This window comes from Neoarthrinium moseri (genome assembly GCF_022829205.1).
Source record: "Neoarthrinium moseri strain CBS 164.80 chromosome Unknown scaffold25_Wmoseri_CBS_16480, whole genome shotgun sequence".
Lineage (NCBI taxonomy): Eukaryota > Fungi > Ascomycota > Sordariomycetes > Amphisphaeriales > Apiosporaceae > Neoarthrinium > Neoarthrinium moseri.
The window spans coordinates 399,409-422,474 of NW_026055139.1; the positions used below are offsets into that span (position 1 = coordinate 399,409).

At 54.4% G+C, this 23,066-nt stretch overlaps 11 protein-coding genes across 11 annotated transcripts; 9 read left to right on the top strand and 2 right to left on the bottom strand.

The window, feature by feature from the left end:
* Positions 1-548: 548 nt before the first annotated feature.
* On the top strand, positions 549-1,724 carry JN550_006945 (uncharacterized protein; the record flags this gene model as incomplete). Its single annotated transcript, XM_049318740.1, has 1 exon — positions 549-1,724. The coding sequence occupies one exon, from the start codon at positions 549-551 to the stop codon at positions 1,722-1,724; it is 1,176 nt and encodes a 391-aa protein (XP_049171180.1).
* A 1,180-nt stretch (positions 1,725-2,904) lies between these two features.
* On the top strand, positions 2,905-3,691 carry JN550_006946 (uncharacterized protein; the record flags this gene model as incomplete). Its single annotated transcript, XM_049318741.1, has 2 exons — positions 2,905-3,111; positions 3,245-3,691. The coding sequence occupies 2 exons, from the start codon at positions 2,905-2,907 to the stop codon at positions 3,689-3,691; spliced, it is 654 nt and encodes a 217-aa protein (XP_049171181.1).
* Positions 3,692-4,589: 898 nt separating this feature from the next.
* JN550_006947 (uncharacterized protein) lies at positions 4,590-5,157 on the top strand (the record flags this gene model as incomplete). Its single annotated transcript, XM_049318742.1, has 2 exons — positions 4,590-4,616; positions 4,681-5,157. The coding sequence occupies 2 exons, from the start codon at positions 4,590-4,592 to the stop codon at positions 5,155-5,157; spliced, it is 504 nt and encodes a 167-aa protein (XP_049171182.1).
* A 1,198-nt stretch (positions 5,158-6,355) lies between these two features.
* Positions 6,356-7,480, top strand: JN550_006948 (uncharacterized protein; the record flags this gene model as incomplete). The annotated part of the gene is made up of 1 exon (XM_049318743.1): positions 6,356-7,480. The coding sequence occupies one exon, from the start codon at positions 6,356-6,358 to the stop codon at positions 7,478-7,480; it is 1,125 nt and encodes a 374-aa protein (XP_049171183.1).
* Positions 7,481-8,155: 675 nt separating this feature from the next.
* On the bottom strand, positions 8,156-9,607 carry JN550_006949 (uncharacterized protein; the record flags this gene model as incomplete). The annotated part of the gene is made up of 4 exons (XM_049318744.1): positions 8,156-8,347; positions 8,425-8,854; positions 8,919-9,339; positions 9,454-9,607. 4 exons carry the CDS (start codon positions 9,605-9,607, stop codon positions 8,156-8,158), a joined length of 1,197 nt encoding a protein of 398 aa, XP_049171184.1.
* A 1,348-nt stretch (positions 9,608-10,955) lies between these two features.
* Positions 10,956-12,877, top strand: JN550_006950 (uncharacterized protein; the record flags this gene model as incomplete). The annotated part of the gene is made up of 2 exons (XM_049318745.1): positions 10,956-11,191; positions 11,290-12,877. 2 exons carry the CDS (start codon positions 10,956-10,958, stop codon positions 12,875-12,877), a joined length of 1,824 nt encoding a protein of 607 aa, XP_049171185.1.
* Positions 12,878-13,857: 980 nt separating this feature from the next.
* On the top strand, positions 13,858-14,679 carry JN550_006951 (uncharacterized protein; the record flags this gene model as incomplete). The annotated part of the gene is made up of 1 exon (XM_049318746.1): positions 13,858-14,679. The coding sequence occupies one exon, from the start codon at positions 13,858-13,860 to the stop codon at positions 14,677-14,679; it is 822 nt and encodes a 273-aa protein (XP_049171186.1).
* A 1,617-nt stretch (positions 14,680-16,296) lies between these two features.
* Positions 16,297-17,067, top strand: JN550_006952 (uncharacterized protein; the record flags this gene model as incomplete). Its single annotated transcript, XM_049318747.1, has 1 exon — positions 16,297-17,067. One exon carries the CDS (start codon positions 16,297-16,299, stop codon positions 17,065-17,067), a length of 771 nt encoding a protein of 256 aa, XP_049171187.1.
* An 847-nt stretch (positions 17,068-17,914) lies between these two features.
* Positions 17,915-18,335, top strand: JN550_006953 (uncharacterized protein; the record flags this gene model as incomplete). The annotated part of the gene is made up of 2 exons (XM_049318748.1): positions 17,915-18,147; positions 18,233-18,335. The coding sequence occupies 2 exons, from the start codon at positions 17,915-17,917 to the stop codon at positions 18,333-18,335; spliced, it is 336 nt and encodes a 111-aa protein (XP_049171188.1).
* Positions 18,336-19,359: 1,024 nt separating this feature from the next.
* On the top strand, positions 19,360-21,056 carry JN550_006954 (uncharacterized protein; the record flags this gene model as incomplete). The annotated part of the gene is made up of 4 exons (XM_049318749.1): positions 19,360-19,809; positions 19,865-19,968; positions 20,022-20,721; positions 20,784-21,056. The coding sequence occupies 4 exons, from the start codon at positions 19,360-19,362 to the stop codon at positions 21,054-21,056; spliced, it is 1,527 nt and encodes a 508-aa protein (XP_049171189.1).
* A 124-nt stretch (positions 21,057-21,180) lies between these two features.
* On the bottom strand, positions 21,181-22,106 carry JN550_006955 (uncharacterized protein; the record flags this gene model as incomplete). Its single annotated transcript, XM_049318751.1, has 3 exons — positions 21,181-21,386; positions 21,453-21,756; positions 21,810-22,106. 3 exons carry the CDS (start codon positions 22,104-22,106, stop codon positions 21,181-21,183), a joined length of 807 nt encoding a protein of 268 aa, XP_049171190.1.
* Between the last annotated feature and the right edge of the window lie 960 nt (positions 22,107-23,066).

Sequence of the window (23,066 nt, forward strand, 5' to 3'; positions counted from 1 at the left end):
TAAGGCTACGGGGGACGGGGGCCCTCTATCTTCGACTCAGGAACCACCCACAGGAACCACCCACAGGAACCACCCACAGGAACCACCCACCTGCCTAGCAGCCTAGGTGCCTACCGTACTATCGCGTAGGCGCATAGCTTATTAGCTCGCTGAGGAGGACTCGAACGGCCGCTGGAGGCCCATGGTGAGCGCAGGGCTACCCAAACCATCCCTAGAATCATGGTGTTGGATATCGCGTTTCTCACGAGCGATCCTGTCCGTCTGTTGGTCGTGTCCACAGCCTGAAATGTCGCTGGCAGAGCTACTGTGTCATATTCTCTCCTTCAGTAGCCTGACGTCAGCTGCAGCCCGAGACCCCCACCGCCGCCACACACCACTACCCCCCGGGGAGTTCCAGAGCAGAGCGTCGGTCCGCTAAAGCTTGCCGCGTCTGTGCAAGCTCCACGCCCGCGTCGACATCACGGCACGGCACGGCACGACGCGACACGGCAAGGCAAGGCAAGGCACTCCCTCCGTTGTGCTGCCACCACTACAGACAGCAAGCGATCATGTCACGCTCCCTCGAGCCCACGCTCCTTTCGCTGCTTCCCACCCTCCCGTCGGCGTCCTCGCTGCCCCCGCCGCTGCTCGAGTACGCCTCGAGTCTGCTCTCGCTCTCTCGACACAATGCCAGCACCCTCAAGGCCGAGGAGGAGGTAGCGCGCCTCTACGCCTGCGCCCACCTCGCCTGCGAACGCCTCAAGACCACCCTCGACCTGCCACCCATCCAGGCCCGCCCGCCCGTCATACCCAGGATCTACAAGCGTCTGTATACCCATCTCGACCACATCCTGCCCGCCGCCTCGGTTGGCAAGAGCGGCAGGGTCCGCACGCCGAGTGGGAAGGCTAGGGAGGCGACTGGCGTGTTTGGGAGCGCGGCCGGGCAGAGGATCAGGGACCGCGCTACCCCGAACAAGGAGATGTCCCTGGCCCAGTTCAGGCCGAAGGCAGATGGAACTCCGACAAAGTCCACTGGAAAGGCCGTTCTCCCCGGAACAGGCCGTACGGCTGCTGCTCGGGATGCACTACCTCCGTGGATCAGGCCGACTACGCAATTCATGTGCCTCAAGCTGGACAACCAACGCATGGGCCGCACAGTTCTGGCCGGCATGCAGACCATAGTCGTTCCACACGGCAAGCGCAACAGAGATGCCTGGGTCACCGAGCACTTGTCTCCGCTCCTGGCCGCTGTTTGCTTCATGGTGGCCATGAAGATCGCCAACCTCGAGACCGGGGCGCAGATCAGCAGCGACCAATATATCGCGCTACGTCGAGATATCGTCAGGGCATTGAAGTCTGCGAGGACCGAGGTGGACCACAGAAGAGAAGACGAAGAAGTCTTCTGGGAAGGCTGGTCCAATCCCACACCAAAGGCCGTAGACGAGGCATTGGCCAAGATCAAAGAGAGCCAATGGCAGGAGGAAGATTGGTTTGCAGGCATCGATGATCTGGTCGCCTCCACACACGCTGCCGGTGACAGGGACCTCGAGATGGCGGGTGCGGACGACCATGGCAGCGGTTCCAAGGCTCAGATCCAGCGAGGCGACACTATGCTGCAAAGTCGGTGGGTCATGACGGACGAGAAGCGGGAGGACTATCGCCGGTGGAAAGCCGATATACTGAGTCATATTGAGGAGATGGAAAAGGCACGAGGCAGCGCGATGGAGGTCGACGCCACGGCCTGAGCAGTCTATGACCTGACGAACAATGATACCCCATATTTCCATTGTGCTTCTCTAGCCCATATAGCCTTGCATTGCATTGAGGTATTCCAGAGGTTATCTCAGTCGCCTGTCGCGCAAGCGCTACATGAGGAGACCGTACTTGCGGAGGATAAGCTCGTTGTGCTGAACATGTCCCTGCCACTATTTCCACTTCTTTGGGGGATTTCCATGATACATGGCCCCCCTCTCCTAAGCAGCGCTTCCGCTGTTATTACTACCCGCCAGTTGGTGGATTATTGTTTTCAAACCAGGCCTCATAAGTGAAACTAAGAATGCTGCCGGTTGCTATTAATAAGCCGCAACAACTGGCAGAGCCCGGTGGGCGGCAGGAGAGGGCCGAAGGATCGAAGGTCATATCATTTGTACAGTGTAGTCCCGGGGCCCATGAGCTGCGCCGCTGGACCATGCGGTTAGGTGTCTGGCCCTTGGCCGCCCCTACCCCTACAGATCCATCCATGATGTTCATGATTGGCATGTCGAATAGCGACCCCGCAAAGGTAACAGAGTTCCGAGCTCGGAACTGCTGATCAGACCTTTCCCATACGCATACGAGATGGGAAGTCAAGTACAGTCGCGAAAACTCTATAGGCGTAGTTCCATAAGGCAATTGGAAGAGTCCCAGGTGTGGGAACCTGCCCCACAAGATACTCCTACCCTGCTAGTCGGAAGCAGCCGCAAAGCCACTTCCAACACCTAGGCAGCTTAAGCAGTGGAACCACTGCTATACCCATTCCCCCTGGAGCATTGTAGCGATCCCTGCCACCCGCTTGCGAGACTGAACATGATTGGCCGTGTTCTGCAAGTCGCATCCTTCGTCAAGACTAACAGCCCCCGTGGGACGACGCTGCGCCACGGGTCCTAGATGCAGGACCTCTTGTGCAGTTCTTAAAATGTGCTACAGCCTGCCCTCATCTCCTAGCAACTCTTTGTTTGGCGGGAAGTCAACTTCAGGCGAGAACTCACGGAGAACTTGGGCAGTACCATCGACTCTGCCGCGATTCTGGCAACCAAACGATACGGAAGGGCCAACGTGCAAAGCAGCCCTTTCGGAGCCGCACTTATCACGACCAGGTCTCACCAGAGAAGTAAAAAGCAAGACTCGCCAGGTGTCCATTAGCAAAGCAGCCCGACGTCGCCAGCCATGTGGAAGTTCAAGTTGACACCTCCGGGCAACACGGAGCCAGATAGGGATATCATCCCACCCGATGTAGAGGACCCTCCGCCCCAGAGAAGCCAGACACGGACGCCCTTCCACAACATGGCATCTCAGCCGTCCTCGTTCCCCGAGACTCTGCCGCCTCGGCCGCAGAAGTCCAAGGATGATCGTCTATGTCCCGGAGCACGTTTTGTAAGTGCCAGCCACTAGATGAACTATCTCGACCAGACTCCGTTGTGTGCATTCCCAGAGGCGGGCCTGGAGGCTGTTGCGATGCTTTATTCATTGCCGAGACGATTCCTGACCCTGAGGCTGACATCCGCAGTGCTGGCCCTTTGACTGGTCCTCCTGGTCCCTCAACACCAATGGCGACCACGCGCTGCTCATGCGACGCATCTGCATGTGGGTTACGCTGGCAGTACGCACCTTCACCTACATCATGAGCCTCATCTTGAACCTCTACGGCTTCCACTTTGGCGCCTTCGTCATCGGCATCGTCTTCACCGTCCTTGGCTTCTTCTTCATCGCCTGGTGCCTGGTGGGAATCGCCGAGGCCAAGGGCAGCCGCCGCGTTCTGGGCACTTCCGTGAACCGCTGGCATTTTGACGTCTTCTTGCTCGGGTCCGCTGTGATCCACATTGGCCTCATCTTCATCCTTTTCTTTGCCCGGTCCGCCACCGGTTTCCTCACTACCTGGTACGGCATGTGGATTTTGATTTTCGCTGCCAAGTGGATCACGGCTTGGACGCCCGAGGAGCAAAGCAACGTCTAAAGCAACGTCGTTCACCATTGTTGGGAAGTAGAGGCAACACCTCCCGATGGAATCCTTAGTCGTGATTACTTGTTCGGCTCTGACCACGCCAAGTCATCTGTGCCATGTGTGTGGTTGCTGTATCAATATGTTGTGTATTGACTCTTCAACGGATCGATGAATTTGGCAAGCAGGAACGTCCCTCGGTCAGATACAATACAGCTTTGGATGAATAATGGCTCACCTGAAATATCAAAATGCTCTCGGGTTAATATGAGTAACAAGCGTGAAACTATTCATTGCGCCCATTAGGTCTTCTGAGGACGGCTGTGGTTCGGCCTTCATGGCGTGCTATTGAAAATTTAGTTTTTGTGTGCTTTTACACACCTGTTGTCTCTTCGTTTGGTGTGAATCCATGCAGCAACTGTATACTGATTTCCCGGTAGAGACCAAACTTGTTGTGTCGTCTACGTGGTACCCACCTAAGCAACCGGATTGACACTATCAGCTGATAAAAAGTGTCGTGGGGGACTATAGCCAACGGTCTGACAGCCAATGTCCAATATAGAGTGCGACAGTACCTACCCCATCAAGGGACACGGGCCAAGATGGCTATGATTGCCTCACCCAGCACCTTGGGGAACTCAATTGAAGTAGGCGTTAGGCTAGCCTTCGCATCTGACAATGACACGCAACCTACGTATGTCGAAACTCAAACCGCGGTCAAACGACGTAATTGCGTATCGCCCCCTCCATCTCCAACTCGGTTAGCTAACGGCATTACAAGAGCCCCCCTCTTGAACTATTCAGACGATTGTGTTCCATTTGACAGCACATCCGGTCTATCTACGAGTTAGATCATCTCCAAACCTGCTAATCACCAAGGAATAGCTAGATTTCTTTATCCAATACCGTACCAATGTCGACAGGCGGAGGCGCTGGCTATGTAAGAACCCTCCTCCATCCGCGTTCGTCCACTGTCTTTGTAAGAGAGGCCAACACCAGAGTAGAACCCTGAGGACGTCCGAAACCAGGACAAGTCGGACAAGTCCCTACTCCACAAACTCAAGGATGCCATCAAGCCGCACAAGCACAGCTCAGCCGGTCCGACGGCGGGCCACCCGTCGTCCGCCAATCCACCAACGGAGGGGAGCACCGCTACCGGTGGCGAGTCCGCGGCGCACGATATGCGCCCGCAGGAAGGCCTCCGCAGTGGGGGTGGTGTCGAGGCCCGGAGGGCTCCGGTCGAGCAGTCCATGCCAGGAGCAACCGGGATGCGTCACCAGGGGGAGGACACGCCCAGCGGCATTATGGGCGCGATGATGCCCGGCGGCACTGACGAGGGCAGTAGCGCAACCACCAAGGCCATGGGAGACGCAACGCGGCAGATGACGAGCAAGATGAGCGACAACACGCCCGACGTCAGTAAGGGGCTCAAACCCGGCATTCCGGGAGGCCCAGGTAGTGCGGGGACTGGGGCTGCTTGAGGACGGAGAATCGGGATGGGTGTTCGACAAGGAAATTTGCTGCCTAGTCACATATTACCTGTACTAATAGGATTTCTCTCGTTGATCATCGAGTATGTTATATCATTTGAGATCAATCGCTCTGATGCACGTAAGCCTGCGCAGCCCTTCTACTTTGACTCACTCGACGTCGGATCGATCTTCCCCCGGTCATGCGAGTTAACTTCTGTTGCGATGCCGTGCCAGGTAAGAAGTACTCCTTAACCTTATTTTCCAGTGGACGGCATGCGCTGTGCTATACGGCCGTACATTATAGAAACACCCGTGGGTCTTCGGCATGTATTATTTTCATGCTTCCGTGCGGAGGGTATTCTGCATGGAGGCGAAGACCGTTCAATACATAAAAGTCCCCGAGAAGTTTTTTCCACACGAGTAGTTTCTTCAGAACTGAATTACTCCGGAATGACACTGGTACAAGAAGGCAATTGCTATACTCGGTCGTTATCATGAGCGTTTATACTTAGTAGCGACTATACCGAAGGGTAAATTCGTTCATTTCCATAGTTCTTCATCAAAAGCTCTACACTTTCGGTGAAGAAGTGGCGTCCAGGACATTCGACAGAGTTGACAGTCAGAATGGATTTGATTTTGGGAGGCTGAGATTTGCCGACGTGCATACGGTAGATAGTTGAGACAGGTCCAAGCGGAGTCCCCGCATGCAGCCCAAGAGAATTGTACGATCATGACGGGGGACATGCCGGGCAGGGTCTGACAGCGGTCAGGCTCCATCATGCGGTCCCCATGTTGATCACCACTGGCGCCCAATCAGCTCGGGTGTCACGAAAACACAAACCCGACTGTCCGAGTACAAAGATCGACGCAAACTGCAAAAGCCACAACCCACTGTCATGAATCTGACCGCTTATGTCAGTCCAGTTTGCCCACACGCCGGTCGCGAGGCTGCGGTGCCGCATTGGCGCACTCTGAACGAGGTGTCTTACGGGGCTGATCAGGCTTTCGAACCACAGATAAGTCAACGGAAGACCATCGGACTGAGAGAAGTCACATCATACCGACACTCAGAGCCGTGATGGCAACATGCTCTGCTGACGGTCTCTACTTTGCAACACGGAAGAGATTGAGAGGCAGCTAGTATTTGACGACTATCCATACTCGATATTACCCGAACTCTGATAGGCAAATCAACACGAATGTAGCGATGAATGACACGCAGGAGCTCGACCCGGGAAATGGGATCACGTATGGCTACCGCGGCGGAGACCAGACGATTATCCAGGCCATGACGGCTTTTGCCGCCATCTCATGGGCAACAGCCATTGAGCTCATCATACTGATTTTCCTGGTCTTTAAGAAGTACTCAGGGGTGTACTTCTGGAGTCTTCTCATCAGCACGATCAGCATCATCCCCTACGCCATCGGCGCCTGGATCAAACAGGTCTCGCTGCCGTATACGGTTCCTACCCTGCTTCCGGTGGCATTCCTGAATATCAGCTGGATGGTCCTGATTCCAGGCCAGTCGGTCGTCCTCTGGTCTCGCTTGCACCTGATCACGCAGAACCAACAACTGCTGCGCTTCATACTATGGCTCATCATCGTGGACTGGTTCGTCTTCTGCATCCCGACCACCGTGTTCACCTGGGGCTCCAACACGCACATGGGTGCCTTCGTCGAGGGATACACGATCTTTGAGAAGATCCAAATGACGGCCTTTTCCGTCCAGGAAGTGTTCATCTCGGGCGTATACGTGTGGGAGGTGCGCAAGATGCTGCAGCTGATCTACGAGAAGGAGTCCCGGCGGATCATGTGGGAACTGCTGAGCATCAACGTGTTCATCATCGTGCTGGACGTGGCGTTGCTGACTGTCGAATTCCTGAATATGTACCAGGTGGAGACGACGTTCAAGGGCATGGTATACAGCATCAAGCTGAAGCTCGAGTTCGGCGTCCTCGGCAAGCTGGTCAAAGTTGCATTAGACAGGAAGGGCTCGCACGCAAGAATTGCATCGCAAGAGGCGATCTCGATTGATCTGGACGGCTACAACCCTGCGCCGCGCACACAGGCCCCGGGGCGGAACTTCGAGGCAGACCTGGCCGAAACTCGGAAGCCGTCCGCTCAGTACATTGAGAATGCGGCACAAAGGTTCAACTTCCCCAAGGCACGTCGGCATAGCCATTTCGACCACCATGAGAACCACGGCAGACAGGTCAAAAAGCTCCCCAAGAAGGATGTAGCCCCACCGAGGCCGACACTTGCTTCACGGTTTTCTGAAGGTTCTGGCATAACGATACAATATCCTGGAAGGTTGGACAATGCCGTAGTGTGAGAGCGTTGATCATTCAACCATCTCGTATACGGGCTGGCGAACCTTGAAGTCCCACGTGGCGCAAACCGAAGTTGTGGCCTCAAGACGATGTTCAAACATACTCATCGAGTTCTGGCCTTGGCCGTGTGACTAAGTAGTATCTTCCACAACATGTGTATAAGGTAAGCCTCGGGCTTACTAGATTTATTGGGCATGCTACGGTGCTGAGGATCCCGGATAGAACAGGCTGCTCTGAATCGTCGAATGATCAGCTGACTTGAGAACACAACGTCACATTGTGTACATGACAATCTGCTAGACTGCGGTAGAGTGCTACCTCATGCGGACAGAGGAGTTTGGTGCTCAGCCGCACGGGTTTTCTGTCGAAAGACGGTCTTGAAATGTTGAGGCTCGTTGGGGAATAAAGGCGCACAGTAATCATCTATATCCATTGGCAACTTGACATCGTTACCCTCATCATGTGTCTTCTAATTTACAACCAATCCCAGTGGTGTCATGACGCCCACGCGCGTGACGTGGCGTAACGCAACGTAACCATCATCCTTCGCCGCGCGACTAATAAACAAGAAAACCCCAAAAAGATTGCCTTAAACGCCAATGTGGTATCATCTCATGCTCGAAATGCCGTGCAATATACAAATCTCGACCAAAGGGTCGGGAAGAAGTGGGCATCATCTAGAGGAAATAATCCGAGGGCCCACGTCGGCCGGCTGGCACGTGGCGCATGTCGTCGGGGACTGCAGAGAAAATGGAGAACTTGGGGTCCAGGTTCTTGTCGACCGTCATGATGGAGGCGACGTTGCCACACCGGTAGCAGTAGTTGGGGGCAGACCAGACCGTCACGACAGAGTTTTGGGGGAAATGGAACTAGTTTCAAGTTAGTCATGGGTGGGGGGGTTCATCTACAGGCGGAATAGTTGGCGAAAGAGCGTTGATGTGCGTACCTTGTAGCCTTCATTGACAAGCTGGTGAGCACGCGCAATGAGCTTCAGGCCGTTGACGTGGTTGAACTCGGTGGCGACCTTGTCTCCAAAGAGCCAGCCGGCACCACGGGGACTGATGGCCCAGGTATCGATGTCTTCGGGGTCACTCCAGACGAGATCGCAGAAGGCTCCCTCGTGGGGGATCTCTTGGGCTCGTGCGACGACGCGGATCTGATCAATGGTGCGGATCTCGGGGCTGAGGCCGCCGTGGACGCAGAGAACCTCGCCATCGACGATGGCGGCCAGCACCAAGAAGTCGAAGACCTGGCAGCAGGCTTTCCAGACGGAGGCGTTGCCGTACTTTTGCTGGCACTCCTCGTAGAAGCCATAGACCTGGGTGATCTGGCGTGACTCGTGGTTGCCGCGGACGAGAATGATCTGGTCGGGGTATCTTTTAGGAGGTGATTAGTACCCTGACGGTACGGCTGCTTAGGGGAGTTAGGTAAGAGACTCACTTGGCCTTCAAGCACATCAGGAGGGTGAATGTCTCCAAGCTGAAGTATCCGCGGTCGACAAAGTCACCAAGGAAGACAAATCGCATCTTGGCGTTCTGGACGCCCGGGACAACCTCCTGCGAGGCGGTCCGCGAAGTCGAGGGTTCGTCGGTGGCGGCGTCGTCATCCTCCTCGGTGACCTCGGTCTCGCCCTTGCTGTCCCGGCGGGTCTTGATCTTCTTGCGCAGCTTGGGGTTGGTGATCTCGGTCGGGGGCTCGATCATATCGGCGCTGATGACGGGCTTGGCGCTGGTGGGAGGCTCGACGGCCGTCTCGCCCGGCATGCCGCCGGCGACGCGAAACAGCTCGAGCAGGTCATAGAACTGGCCGTGGATGTCGCCGCAGATGGTGACGGGGGTGACGACGGGCTGGATGTTGCTCTCTGTGGTCACCAATGTCAACGCCAGTCCGATGCGAGCGCGGGTTCACATGGTCATCACGGCATGCCACCCCAAGAAGGATAGGGGTGAGACGGGGGCGTGCAACGTAGACGTACCCTCCATGAGGACCTCCTTGACCTTCTCGCACAGCTCCTTCATGACGGGCTCGGGCAGGTAGTGGCACTGCTTGGCCTCCTCGAGCCACTCGTCGAGGCCGGCGCCGGGCATCAGCTTGGCCGGGCCGGGCTTGGGAACCTTGGAGCTCGGCATGTTGGGCGTGGGCGAGGGCGAGGGCGAGGGCGCGAGCACAGGCGCACAAGGGACGATGGGACGGACGTGGGGAGGCGCTCCAGGCGACGGGAGGGCGTTGTTCGAGAGGGCGGGTTGGGTCGGAGCCGCGGCCGGGGAGGGTGGAAGATGAGGCGGTTTGGTGGTGGTGGTGGTGATCCACGTGGGTTGCGGTTGGTAATAACGATAACCTTTAGGTATGTACTCCCAGATGACTATGGCGGATGATGGGGGCGGGGATGGAGCTGCAGCTGGCGGGCCACGGAGCCTCGTGCTGGGCTTGTGCTTAACGGGGCGCTGCCGTCTTATCGGTGTTGTTGCGATAAGCTATAGCCGCTCTGTGCGTATCGATAGGTCACAACCGGGGGGAGGCGGCAGGACTTGGCCGCCGTATGGGGTAAACGGGCTGGGGTATGAACCAAAGCGAGAGTAAGTGGCCTCTCTCGTCTCTGTAACTACGCATCTCGTCCCACGGTTCCTGGCCATCATGTTCAGACGCAACGAATAGAGGATTACCAGCGTTGCAAATAGGACGTCTGGAAAGGACCCACTCAGGCCATATGTCTACTTCAAAGCTCGACCAATTGCAGTATAAGTTGACCTTGAGCTTGAACACATTGAAACCCACCGAGAAACTAGTCGGTAACCAGTCCTCGCTATTAGCATACCGGGTCACAATCGGTACCGCGCACTAGAGATAGATAGATTACGAGCAACGCCAATGCCAGCGCCAATGCCATTGCCAACACCGAGACCCAAGAACCCCACGTCGTGCCCAAGGGATCCACGGCCGACTTTTGTTCGACGACAGCCGGGCGACACGTCGCGGCAAAAGAGAGAGCGTTCGCCGGCCTACGACAAGTCTCCGTCGACGTCTACGTCTACGTTCTACGTCTTCGCACCAGTAGTCTGCTCCACGCCCCTCTGTTTCTCGCGGCCGCCCTTTGGTTGCAACCGAGAGGCCGATCAATCCGTTCTCCCTCTCTGCCCACCACGGATCCGATAGATAGATAGATCGCCAGCCTGTCGCGCTGCCACCGTCCGACTCGAGAGCCACCTTCCGGCTGCCAGCCATGCGCTCTACTGTCCAGATGAACCCGTCCATTCCACAACGTTGGAAGTTCCTGCTCTCGCGCCCACAGAGTTAGCTTCGCACTCTTTCGAACTACTACCTACCTGCCCACCAAACCCACCCTCCGTCATCCTCGACAGCGTCTGACCCTCGTCCCGCAACAAACCTCTGCCTTCAAGGGTACGAAGCTCACCCCTTCCGCCACGCCCACACTCACCACCGCGACCGCGACCGCCACCACTTCACCACCGCGCCGTCATGGCATCGGCGGCGAACCAGTCCCGCAAGGCCAACGGTGTTGCGCAGGGAAACTCCACCGGGAACGAGACCGGCAAGAAGCCAAAGACTCCCGCCCCCGGCACCAAGCTCAAGATCCGAAGGCTGCCGCCCGACTTCACCGAGGACCAAGTCTGGGCCGTCCTCGGCGACGAATGGAAGGTCGGAAGCGGCAAGGTAGACTGGGCTTCCTTTGCCCGAGGCAAGATCTCAAAGGAGTACGTTGCCCACGCAGCTCGCCAACCCTCACCAGACGCACTTCGGCCAAAGGCAGAAACTGACTGACTGACTGACTGACTGACTGATCCATCTGCAGCCCCTTCAAGCCCCCTCAGCCTGCTGCCCACTACCTGCGTGTCGTCCGAGACGATGACGTTGCTCTGCTGTCGGAAATCGTCCAGAAGGCAAACTGGCCCGACAACAAGCAGCTATCGAACGGCGTCTCCCTCCCGGTCTACATCGAGAAGTCAGACACCAAGGTCCCTCCGACCAAGCGTCGAACCGACCCTAGACAGGGTACCATCGACCAGGATCCCGAGTTTCAAGCGTTCCTTGTGGCCCTGACGCAGCCGCCCGCCCAGAACAAGCCCGACGAGAACGGCGAACCGGCCGTGCCGGGGGCGGACGAGCCCAAGGAGAGCACCAAGGTTACCTCCACGCCTCTTACCGAATACATCAAGGAGCAGAAGGCCAAGAAGGCAAAGGAGGCTGCCGCCGCCAAGAGCGCGAAGCACGCCCGCCAGGACTCCCAGGGTGGTAAGGCCAGCAAGGGCGACGATTCCAAGAAGAAGGGCAAGGAGACCAAGGCCGACAAGGCCGACAAGGAGAGCCAGAAGGCCAAGGAACCTGTCAAGCTTCTCACCAAGAAGGCCGCCGCAGCCCAGGAGGCCGCCGAAGCCGCCAAGTCCGCCGCCTCGAGCAAGACTGCCGACGAGGCCACGCCCAAGAGCAGGCGTGCCAACATCGCCCAGGCAGCCAAGATCCTGCAGCGCGATCTGGGTCTGTCACCGGGCAGTGCCCACCGGAGGGCTCGTCAGAACGCTGCCAAGGCCGAGGCTGCATCGCAGACTGAAGCCGGCCCGGCGACCGTCAAGGAACCCCCCGAGGTGAAGGAGCCCGAAGCCACGAAAACCGTCCCGACGGGCCCAAAGGTGCAAGCCCCAGAGGGATCCAAGAGATCAAGAGGGAAGGGCAAGGCGGCGGCAGCAGAGACCGGCAAGGGAAAAGGGCCCGAGGCTCCCGCCAACCCGACCAAGGGCCCTATTGTCTTGCTGAAAAAGGATCAAAGTAAGAAGGAAGAATCAGCGTCCAACAACACTGCTACGCCACCGACTCCCGGAGCCACGCCCACACCGGTGCCCGCTGCTCCTCCTACACCTCCCACGGGCCCCAAGGCGGCCGGCAAGGCCTCGGCCGCGAAACAGACCACCCCGGCGCAACAGAAGAAGGCGGCTGCCCAGATCTCTCCGGGCGCCATGCGTGCCTTTGTCAAACACGCCAACCCGTCCCAAGGCGTCACCGAGACCCTACTCAAACAGGCCATGGAGGTGTTTGGGAATGTCACTTTTGTCGAGATTGACAAGCGTAAGGGATTCGCCTATGTCGACTTTGATGACGCCGAGGCCCTACGAAAGGCCATCGCCTCTAGTCCCATATCAGTCGCACAGGGTACTGTTCAGGTCCTGGAGCGGAAGGAGAAGAAGCCCGCTACGCCCGCCCCAGCACAGCCCGCGGCTACCGAGAAGAGCTCCAATGATGCGCAAGCCGCCTCTGACAAACCAAAGAGAGGTGGTCGAGGTCGAGGTCGGCGAGGAGGTGGAGGTGGAGGCAACGCCGGAGCAGTAACCACCGCCAACACCGCCGGCGATAGTGCATCTCCTGCTGCCGCTTCTGCTGCGGGATGAAAGCCTTGCCGATCATAACAACTTATCACACACATCTACGCCGTTCCGATATGCAGTTGGAAACTGCCGCTGATATCACACTCTCGGCCAGCTGACCAAACGGCCAAGTAGCTTCATCAGCACGAAGAGATGACGACCACGGGTACAGGTTGATGCTTCTAATGGTCCGCGCCGGGCCCCCTTGGCAGATAACGTCCAGCCCTCGACCGGGGGAGTTGACAGTACCGTGAATAGCAGTATGACTTGGTCAAGCTTCACTGGTAGGGGCAACTGCGTTCATGCTTGATTATGATGGACAGTAGGACATGGACTATATCCTACGGGTCTCGGGATGGCAGAGCTTGGTCCCTCTCATTCAGGCCATGCCTTACGCATAGATACTTTTAGGTACAGACTTCCTTGTCCGCCTCTCCGCCTCTCCGCCTTCACTTGTACCGTTTGCAAGGCTTGATAAATCGTCAACAAAGTATGCCTCTGGTGTGTTGTATATCCCACTGTGAACCCTTCAAGCGTAGGCCCTGTCCCTCTATACCAATATTCTGCCCCACACCGCTCGCAAAGGGCGAATCGGGCAGGGGGCGGATATTGATTGGACTATTATCTACAGGTAGAGATCAGGAATTGTAGATGTGAAGTGAGTCTACAGCTATCACTACATACCGAGGTATCTAGGTACCTTGCTGCATTCGTTCCTCTAAATGCCAGGCAACTTTGTCAGGATTTATACCCCTTTGGGTAGCAAACCATTCACAGCACACCGTGCCCCAGGCGGCCAGGCTGGGCCGCAGAGGCTGTAGGACTTGTCTGCCTAATTTCCCCTCGCGGTCAAAATATATCCAACCGTGAATCTCATCCAAGCGAATTCTCCCAATGATTGCATAATGCCAGTGTGAGACCATCATCAATTGGCGAAAACCCGCGGACGGTCAAGTTGCTTGCAAAAAGCCTATTTCGTAGCCACGCGACTATCCCTACGCGCCATGACCTCGACTGTGTTCGCCGTTTTCCCGGGGCTTCCTCCTGAGCTTCGCCAGAAGATATGGCGTGACTCTCTGCCTGAGAGACGCCCAACACTCTATGCTTATAAAGGGGGCTGCTGGCGGCCTCGGCAGCTGACGGAATCAGACCGCGACTACGACCCCCAGGATCCTGAGCCCCAGTTGCGATTCGACTTCTACCACGACCTACTCGATGCCGTCGAAATCAAAACGTGCTTGGTCCATGTCAATCACGAGGCCTGCCAGGTCACCCTGGCTTGGGCTCGAGAACAAGGCATGCAAGTGCGCCGCCATCAAGAAGGAAGCCCGCCTTGGCTTGCGCAGCCAGCAAACCCCAAGCTCGACGTCTTGTATGTCGACCATGATCGTTGGGACGAGTTTTCGACCGAGGCTTATGACCGCATCTACAAGCCGGGACGGTACGAAAAGATGGTCGATGTGGACCAGAGACTCCGGTACATTGCAGTACCAGAATCGTTTCTTGCCGAGGAGAATGCGATCGCCCTCGCCTGCAACTTCTTTGGTTCCTGTCTCAGCACCTTATATATCATTCGCGGGCCAATGCCCGACTTTCGTACCACCAGCGAGCACAGACAGTTACACTCGCACTGGGAAATCGAGCCCGACCAAGGGGCTTGGTATTGGGACTGGGACCGTGGCGCTTTTGAGGTGGTAGATAGCCAGTTTTTGACAAAAACTCACCAGGATATAGAAAAGGCGTGTCAGGAGTCTGTACAGTCCCTGATCGGAAACCGAGTTTATCATCTCACAGTGAGATCTGCCGTTGTCGTCAGAATATCGTAGCACGGAAACACTCGTGTAACAAAGAATGAGGGTAGACATGATTACATACACTGTTTCCCAATACCGTTGCCCTGTGTTGTTACAGTTGGCCTTGCGTTCCAAGGTACGTGAATGGCCAACAGAGGAGACTTGGTCCAGTGCCAATGGTACGAGCATGTTGCTCACAAAAATCACCGCTGAGCTAGATCAGGCCGACGACTGCATATAGAATGATCTAGCTAGAGCCGTGATAAGTTGCACCGGAGGATAAACGTCACATATTCGACTCCGGGACACTGTAGAAGCACCGAATGTGCGGACTGCTTCGTCGTAGAAGTCCAGACAAGAATGACCGGTGCATAGCTGAGAACTATATTATTAGCGATAGCCGCCGCATAATACATTAGCGATTCCAACGCGGCGGCAGCGGACTGCGATTTAGCACAGAATTAGCTACTAGACGTGTTGCACCCTGCAGATTTATTCGCCGATAGCCCGTGCAAAGCCCATAGTAGACATTCAGATGCGGCTATACGCTCTTTTTTGAATTGCACCTCATAGAGCTAGATACAAATTCCTGAACAAGACTCAATTGGCTACTGATGATACGTCAGGCTCATAAACCTGAGATGCCAAAGACCATCAGCTCATCGGAGGACCAAGGCACCTTCTCTGATCAGTGTGCTCATCCGGTCGCAGTCACTAATCTGGATACCTACCCGTGCTGAAGCTCCACGCTCGGCTCTTCACAGACACTGCTTCTGTTTGCAGGTGCACATGCGTCTCTGCGGCAATAGTAGTGGACCTCGGGAGATGCGCCGATCCTCAGCGTGAGGTTGCAGCGCATTGACGTACGTATCCTAGGTCCCCTGCGCACTACCGGCATCCATGCATAGAGAGCGAAATGACGTTGGCAACAGTGGGAGCATAATTGTAGTGTTCATTAATAGCATTCGACTCTGCCTGTATCCATGCATAAGGGGCTGACTTTTGGTTCAAATCACAACCAGGTCAAGGAGTTGAATCCTTTTTCCGAATGTATAGAGCGCTACACCATGCAGACAATGGAGACACGTTTCTAAGTGACTGTCATACGTACCTAGGTTGCTAGAGCCATACTAAGTCTGGTACGATTTCTCATTGCCAGTACTGAACCAAAGATGTTGCGTACATTCACTTCGTCAACCCATTTACCCCTTTTAATGGTCAGTTCAAAAATCGAAAGAGGACTGGCGATACGAGTGAATGTAACTGTCGATCGACTGACGACAACACAACGGCCGGGGCGGCTCCCCCACACTGTGCTGCAAGTGGATTTGGCCCGGCATGGTCCCCTGTCATATTGTCCCAGCGGAGGTATAGCGTGAAACAACTATTTCTCCACGAACTGGAGAAAACCATTAATACGGAACTCATCGCCCATGAGCTTGCACTGATGATCTTGCTACGATGAATCTTTGGAGGTCGTTTATAATATAAAGAGGAGATAGGCACCACGGTACCGAGGAGGCACCTCCATACTATGTACTGTCGATGCGGAGTCTTGCATCGCGACGTGCACCGTCCTGATTGGCATGCCTATCGTTTGAGTCTGTAACAGGAACAACATACTGTTAATCAAGTCACCCAAGCAGCATCATGGCTGCTCGACTGTTCGTGCTTTTCGCGGCGATTGCTGCAGCTATGCCATCGGCCTCGATGCGTGAACGCGAACTCAAGAAGCGGGCCACTACTCTTATACCCGACACGTGTTTTAGCTCTCAATCAACCTTTGAGTCTTACTTCTCTTACAACTATCCCTGGGGTGACACACACAATGGCGCCGCCCTGATGAAGGCCTCCCAGGCCACCATCATCCATGACGCCTACCTGCAACTTCAATCCAATTACACCGGCCCCCAATCAGGTGACAGCAGTCTGCAGTATGACTCGGGAACGGTATACGCAAAGCAGCATTTCACGGTCGAGGCTGGTGGGGGTCTGGATTTCCAGGCCAATTTTGTTGCACCGGTAGCCGAGGGTTGCTGGCCAGCCTTCTGGCTGACAGCCGTGGAGGGTTGGCCACCGGAGATTGACCTGGCGGAATGGAAGGGCACTGGCAAGATCTCGTTCAACACTTTCAACACGAGCTCCGAAGTAGCCGCCCTGGATGTCACCTATCCAACTCCGACTACCGCTTGGCACACGATCCTCGTCGAGCTCAGAGCCGGAGATGATGGGTCGACAGTCCAAGCAAAGTTCTACATGAATGGGAACCTCGTCACGACGCAGTACGGCGCTAAGATGGTCGGCACGGCGTTTTACCTCATCATTGACTATCAGATGCTGGGTAGTAGTGGAAGCTCCGGGCCGACCACAACCACGTATTTCGATGTACAGTATCTGAGCGTAGTGAGCTACAATCCGTGAGAGCGATGGTATGTGCCTCTTTACCCATGACTCGTATGTATCTCCACCGCCGGTCTCATCATGAGTTGGTAGATTATTCGCGTCAATATACCCTCATCAAGATATCAGAGTACCATATTGCTGAGCCTTGGGGTCGTCATTCGGTGAGAGCGAGACTTACAGCGGTGCCAGCGTGAAGAGAAAGCCAACGGCTGAGAAGCGCGGCAGTTTGCTTCCTCACCCCGGAACTGGACGTAGTATTCTGTCTAAAACCCAATTGCACTGCTCCTTACGAGCGCGTCGTAACATTGGCAGTGCTCAACTGTGCCTGGAACTGAGCGGTGATATGCCCGCTAAGCATAACTGAATTCATCGAGCCGCCGCAGAGGTTGCGCCATTGCACCTGAGCCCAAAAGTGGATGGGCACGACAGGTATATGTGCACAGCCATGAAACGTTTCAAGGATGTTGACCTGAAGTTGTACTCCGACCGTAGTAGGCTGACTGCTACATCGGAGGTAGGTTTTCCTCAAAGAGTCAAAGGGGCTTCCGGAATGCTAGAAAAGTCTTTTATTTCTTCTTTATGAAGCGGTGGTCCGACGGTGCGGTGCAACTGGATAAATATAGAAACGTCCGAGTTATCGGTGCTACTGTGGGCTTGGAAGTGGGTCACCGCCACCGGCCACCGGCCACCGTCACCGTTGTTGGTGGTATAACTTCGCAACGTTACACAACGTAATTACCCGGCGGCATCGGAAAATCTTGTATAAAGTAGCCGGTCTCTGTAGCAATTGATTTTGAATCATTGCTGAATCACACGTATCCATCCTGCATCGTTTCCCTGAGTCTCACTAAACTAGTTGCCTACGATGAAGATCTCTCCGCTAGTCGTTCTATCGGCCTCTTTGGCCATTGCTGCCGCAGATGAGACTATCACCATCTCAGGGTTCAGTTACCGAGGACAGGATCCAGCAGGCGACAAGATATCTTTCATTCTATCGGCCGATGACATCTCTTGCACCGCCTCGGCTTATGATGTACCAGGCTACGGATATGCCTGCAGCGAACCCGACTTCACTTTCGACATCCTGGATAAGAACGGGTTCCATTTACGCCTCCACCATGAAACTGAGGGGCAAGTACTTCATTCATTTTCTCTTGAAAATTCGACTAACAGGCCTCTTTAGCACTGAACTTTCGGCCGACTTTAGCATTAGAATGAACGGTCCACTTCCTACTATTCTTGATCAAGTTGGCACATCAACAGCTACGCTCACGCCTTCAAACTAAGCGCATGCTCAAGAACTTGAGAATTGGCATGGGTACATTGTGTGGATCATGCGTCTCCCGTAGGATAATTGGCGCTGGTAAAATATTAATGTGACAAGCGAGAGTGCAGCAACTGGTGAACAGCTGTTTGTCTTGGATGCTTGGAAAATTGTTAATCAGGTGGTGATAAGTGGATGCCAGAGTATATATAACATCAAATAATTATATATTCGCACACCACGCTCCAGTGTGTTGCGCCGATGGGTCCAAGTACCCTTTGCTTCTCGCTGTTAGGTTCTATAGGCTACCGCCACGAGTTCAGAAATAAGTGGAAACCTCGTCGCACGGAGACTCGCGCAACAGACTGTCGCATCACACTTGGAAGAGATCTCGCTCTATGTACACCCATGTTTAGCAAGTCATTGGTCCAGGGCGGACTATCTCATCGATGACAGGATCACTAGTCTGTAATCATTAGTGACACGGGCCCATCCACGTCTTTGCATTTCTCAAGCTCAAAGAAATGATGCACCGGTGTAGATACACAGTTGAGGGCATAACTTCAGCGCCCCCTCGTCTTGGCCGTTAATGGAGTATGAGATAGTTGCGTGCGTTTGGTAGACCTTCCCGAATAGGTAGCCATGTCGCGCGGACCACAGTTTATTCAGACGACGCTGCCCAGATGGACCCCACCAATTGGCTTGGACACTGTATCTAGGAACTAGCTACTTATGACAGATATCTCTTAATGAGGTCCCTTTATTCGTCAGAGGAGTTAACTCCATACTAAAAATGAGTTAGGCCCGGCCAGAGTATATTGCCCCAGTGCTCTCTGATTCGTTGAGCGCCTTACGATCCTGTATCCCAAATGGGAGATTTCGCCTGAGTATGTGTCGGCAGTCCCATTTGTCTGCCTATAAATCCGAAGCCATTCTCTTGAAGACTCCGCTGCTCACAGTGGATCAGTTTCGAACTGCATCATCAACTACCTCAACGAGCACTTGGGATCACTGAGTATTACTGAATCTCGACGTTTACAGTGATGATGGTACCACGTTTAACTCAACTTCTTGTGGTATACCTTGGTGGATTTTCTGGGCTCCCTGGTACCTTCGCCGCCGACGTATCTGTGCCCACGTCCAGTGGACCAGTTGAGGGTCACCTGGCAGCAAATACGACCAGAGTCTTGGAGTTCCTCGGCATCCCATATGCAGCTCCGCCAGTGGCAAATCTGCGGTTTCAGCCCCCGGCACCGTACAAGGGTAAGGAAGTCATCAACGGCACAGATTTCGGCTTTATCTGCATGCAGGTGGACATGTTTGCCGGTGCGCCGACGCAGAAGGGCAAACTAGAAGGAAGAGCGTTGCCGCTTACACCGGCTGGCTATGCACTACTACAAGAATACTTCACTGGCATCCCACCGATAAGTGAGGACTGTCTCACACTCAACGTTTGGGCAAAGGGCGATACTGGTGGGGACAAAAAGGCCGTCATGGTAATATGAGATTATGCAACGTGCCATACGTGATAGCGACACTAACATCTCCTAGGTTTGGATCCATGGCGGCGGCTTTACTAGTGGAAGTTCTGCCGTGCCTTTTTATACCGGCAAGTATCTGGCTGAACAAGACGACGTGATAGTTGTGTCTCTGAAGTGAGCTTTACTGTTCATGCCTCGGAGCAGTCGCACTGACGCACAATGCCAAGCTACCGCCTTAACATCTTCGGATTCCCCGGTGCAGAGTCTTTCCCGTCAAACAATCTCGGTTTACTGGACCAGCGCCTAGCCATTGAATGGGTCCGCGACAATATCGCAAATTTTGGGGGTGATCCGGATCGAATCATTCTGTTTGGGCAGTCGGCCGGGGGCTCGTCAGTTGGCTACCAGAGTTACGGTTGGGCGTCAGATCCCGTTGTCCAGGGCTACATACTCGAGAGCGCTGTGAGCCTCGATGCTAACTCGAAAGAACAAGCTCAAGAATTATGGGCTAACGCTACCAGACTCGCCAATTGTTCAGACGGCTCTAGTGACTCGGAAGCTGCTGATAGCTGCATGCGTCTGGACGTCTCTGCGACAGATCTTCTTGCCATCTCGCGGCAGTTATATTTCGGACCAACCGTAGATGGGCGCGTGGTCTTTGATGATTATGAAACGAGAAGGCCCGCAGATAAGCCGGTCATTGTTGGACACAATGACTATGAGCCTGGTCTGACCAAAGTCCTTGCGCCGCCCCTGCCGGAGATTATATGGCAGCAACAAGAACTCGCTTTCGGCTGTGCCGCGGCAGAGAGAGCAGCATACTTTGCGTTGAATGGGCTGCCAACCTGGAGATATCGTTGGTTCGGAGATTGGACGAATCTGAGGTTGACGGAGAACCCAACTAGTGGTGCTTGGCATGGCTCAGAGGTTTGTGCTGGTGGCTCTGAGACTCTTGGTGCATTGTCAACTGACTGGTCTCGGTTCAACAGATTTTACCTATTTTCAACACGATTCCGCAGACTGTAGCAGTCAATACCCCTGAAGAAACTTCAATAGCCAATTATATCCGCGGTGCTTGGGTCGCATTCGCTAAAGATTCCGTCAACGGACTACGGACATACGGCAGTGGATGGCCTCAATATAGCACGAACGGCGATACCCTAGTCCGGTTGGCGTTCAACAATGTGACGGGTACAAATCTAGTGGCTGGAAATACGTACGATATCGAATGTCCGCCTTACCCAGTAGTCCCAAGCTTGTAGCTGATAGAGTGTGTAAGTATCAATAAAGGCTTGTAATGTTGGACTGAGCTATCCCATGAAGATAGAAATGGAGAAGAGATTATGGGCCCAACAAGTCGAACTTTCTTACTCAGTGTCATTCGAATCAAAGCTCCGGCGCAGAATCGTCCTGACCAGGGTTGGCTTCTTCATAGTGACAAACATGCACAAATCGGTGGTAGCCAGCAGCTAGCGCACCACCCATAGCTGGACCCAGCCAATAGATCCAATGATAACCAGGAAAGGTGGTTCCAGCCACTGCACATCCTAAGCTGCGTGCGGGATTGAGAGAGCCGCCGGTGTAGTAAACGCCTGTGGTGGTGTAAGATTGACTTTACCATTTCCATAGGACATACGAAATATCGTGATATAACTTACCAGGAATCTCGGCCACGAACAAAGCCAACCCAATTCCAATGGGGGCGAGGAAAGTGTCCTTCGATTTTTCAGCAGCGAGCATGAGGATGACGAACACCAGATACGAGGTGAAGAACATTTCAGCGAAGAGCCCCTGGGCTACATTGACCCCTGGTACAAGAACTGTATTGACAGCACTGATGTCTCCAGGAAACAAGACCTTCACCACACCGCCCGCGCATAAACAGGCGATGACTTGTGTCGGGATGAGAAATGCCGCCCGCGCCCATGGCAGCTGACCGGCCAGGCACATGCCAAATGTGACCTGATATAATGATTAGCCATCACACTGCGTCCCGCCAGCGAGGGGCAGCTCACGGCAGGGTTAAACAAGCCACCACTGATCCTATAAAAGGCCCAAGCAGTTACGAGAAGCGAGAACCCGTATGTCAAGGCTACCAGAATGGTCTGTACGGCTCCTGGTGTTGCTGGAGGAGCAGTCGATTCGTCAATCACCATCAGATGACCTGCGTACCCAAAGAACAGGAAGAAGAAAGTGCCCACAAATTCCCCTGTACCAGCCACGAGGTGCGCTTGGAGGGGGGTAAGATGCCATGGCTGACTTGCTGGCAGCCCACGGCCGTCAAGTTGCTCACCGCGGTGATGCCGAGCCATGATTGACTTACTTGGGGTTTGTCGAAATGTATACCTGAGGAGGGATTTACTCTGGTCAGAAGTGGCAGGTCAAGGGATCCGTAATACCAGTCGTCGGTGAGTAAGATCTGGAGAAGACAAGTCGCGTTCATGAGTCACTTGCTGCGAAATTCGTGAGGGGCAGGCTGCGAGACAATGATGTATTGGTTGACGATCACATTCCTGATGACGAATGGCAGAATGCTTCCAGCGGTAAGGTTGCTGGAGGCTTGAGGTGGCGTTAGGCTAGTGCATCCACCCACCCACAATAGCTCACGAAGTATTTATTTAGTGCAGGCAACTTCGGGAATGTATCAGCAAAAAAAAAAACCAAATTGGCCAATTCGTCCTTACACGACGACTATTTTGCATTCGATGCAATGAATAGTAGTAGATATTCAAATAAGCGATGGGATTACTAGATGTTTGTTCAACACGTAATTGATCCATGTGTTTATTAGACTCGCCCTCGTATCATATTTCCGTCTGCTAGATATTGCCTGCGCACCTGCTAAAACTTCCGTGGCCCCCTTAGCCCAAGACGGCGGCAGTTGACCCATTATGGATCAGGTTTGTTATAGCATCATTAGGACTCTACTTATGTGCTTCGCTAGCTTGACCACAGGGAAAGTGAGCATCTACGCATCATGCGATTATTACATGACTATTTAGTCAGACTCCCTCAAGTGAAGTATCAACTATGCGCCGAACCCCATACTTACCTATACTTAAGCCGGACGTGGATGGCTTCTTGACACAACAGAGCTCATAGACGGAAAGAAAACTAAAGGTTACAGCAAAATGGTTAACTTTCCATCCACTCCAGTACACAATGCTCACATGCCGCCCCTTCCAATGCAAACAGTAGCAGCTGCAGCTTCTTCAACTGTCACAACACTACCCTACAGTATCGTTTCTAGATTTGATAGCTACTTAAGTTCC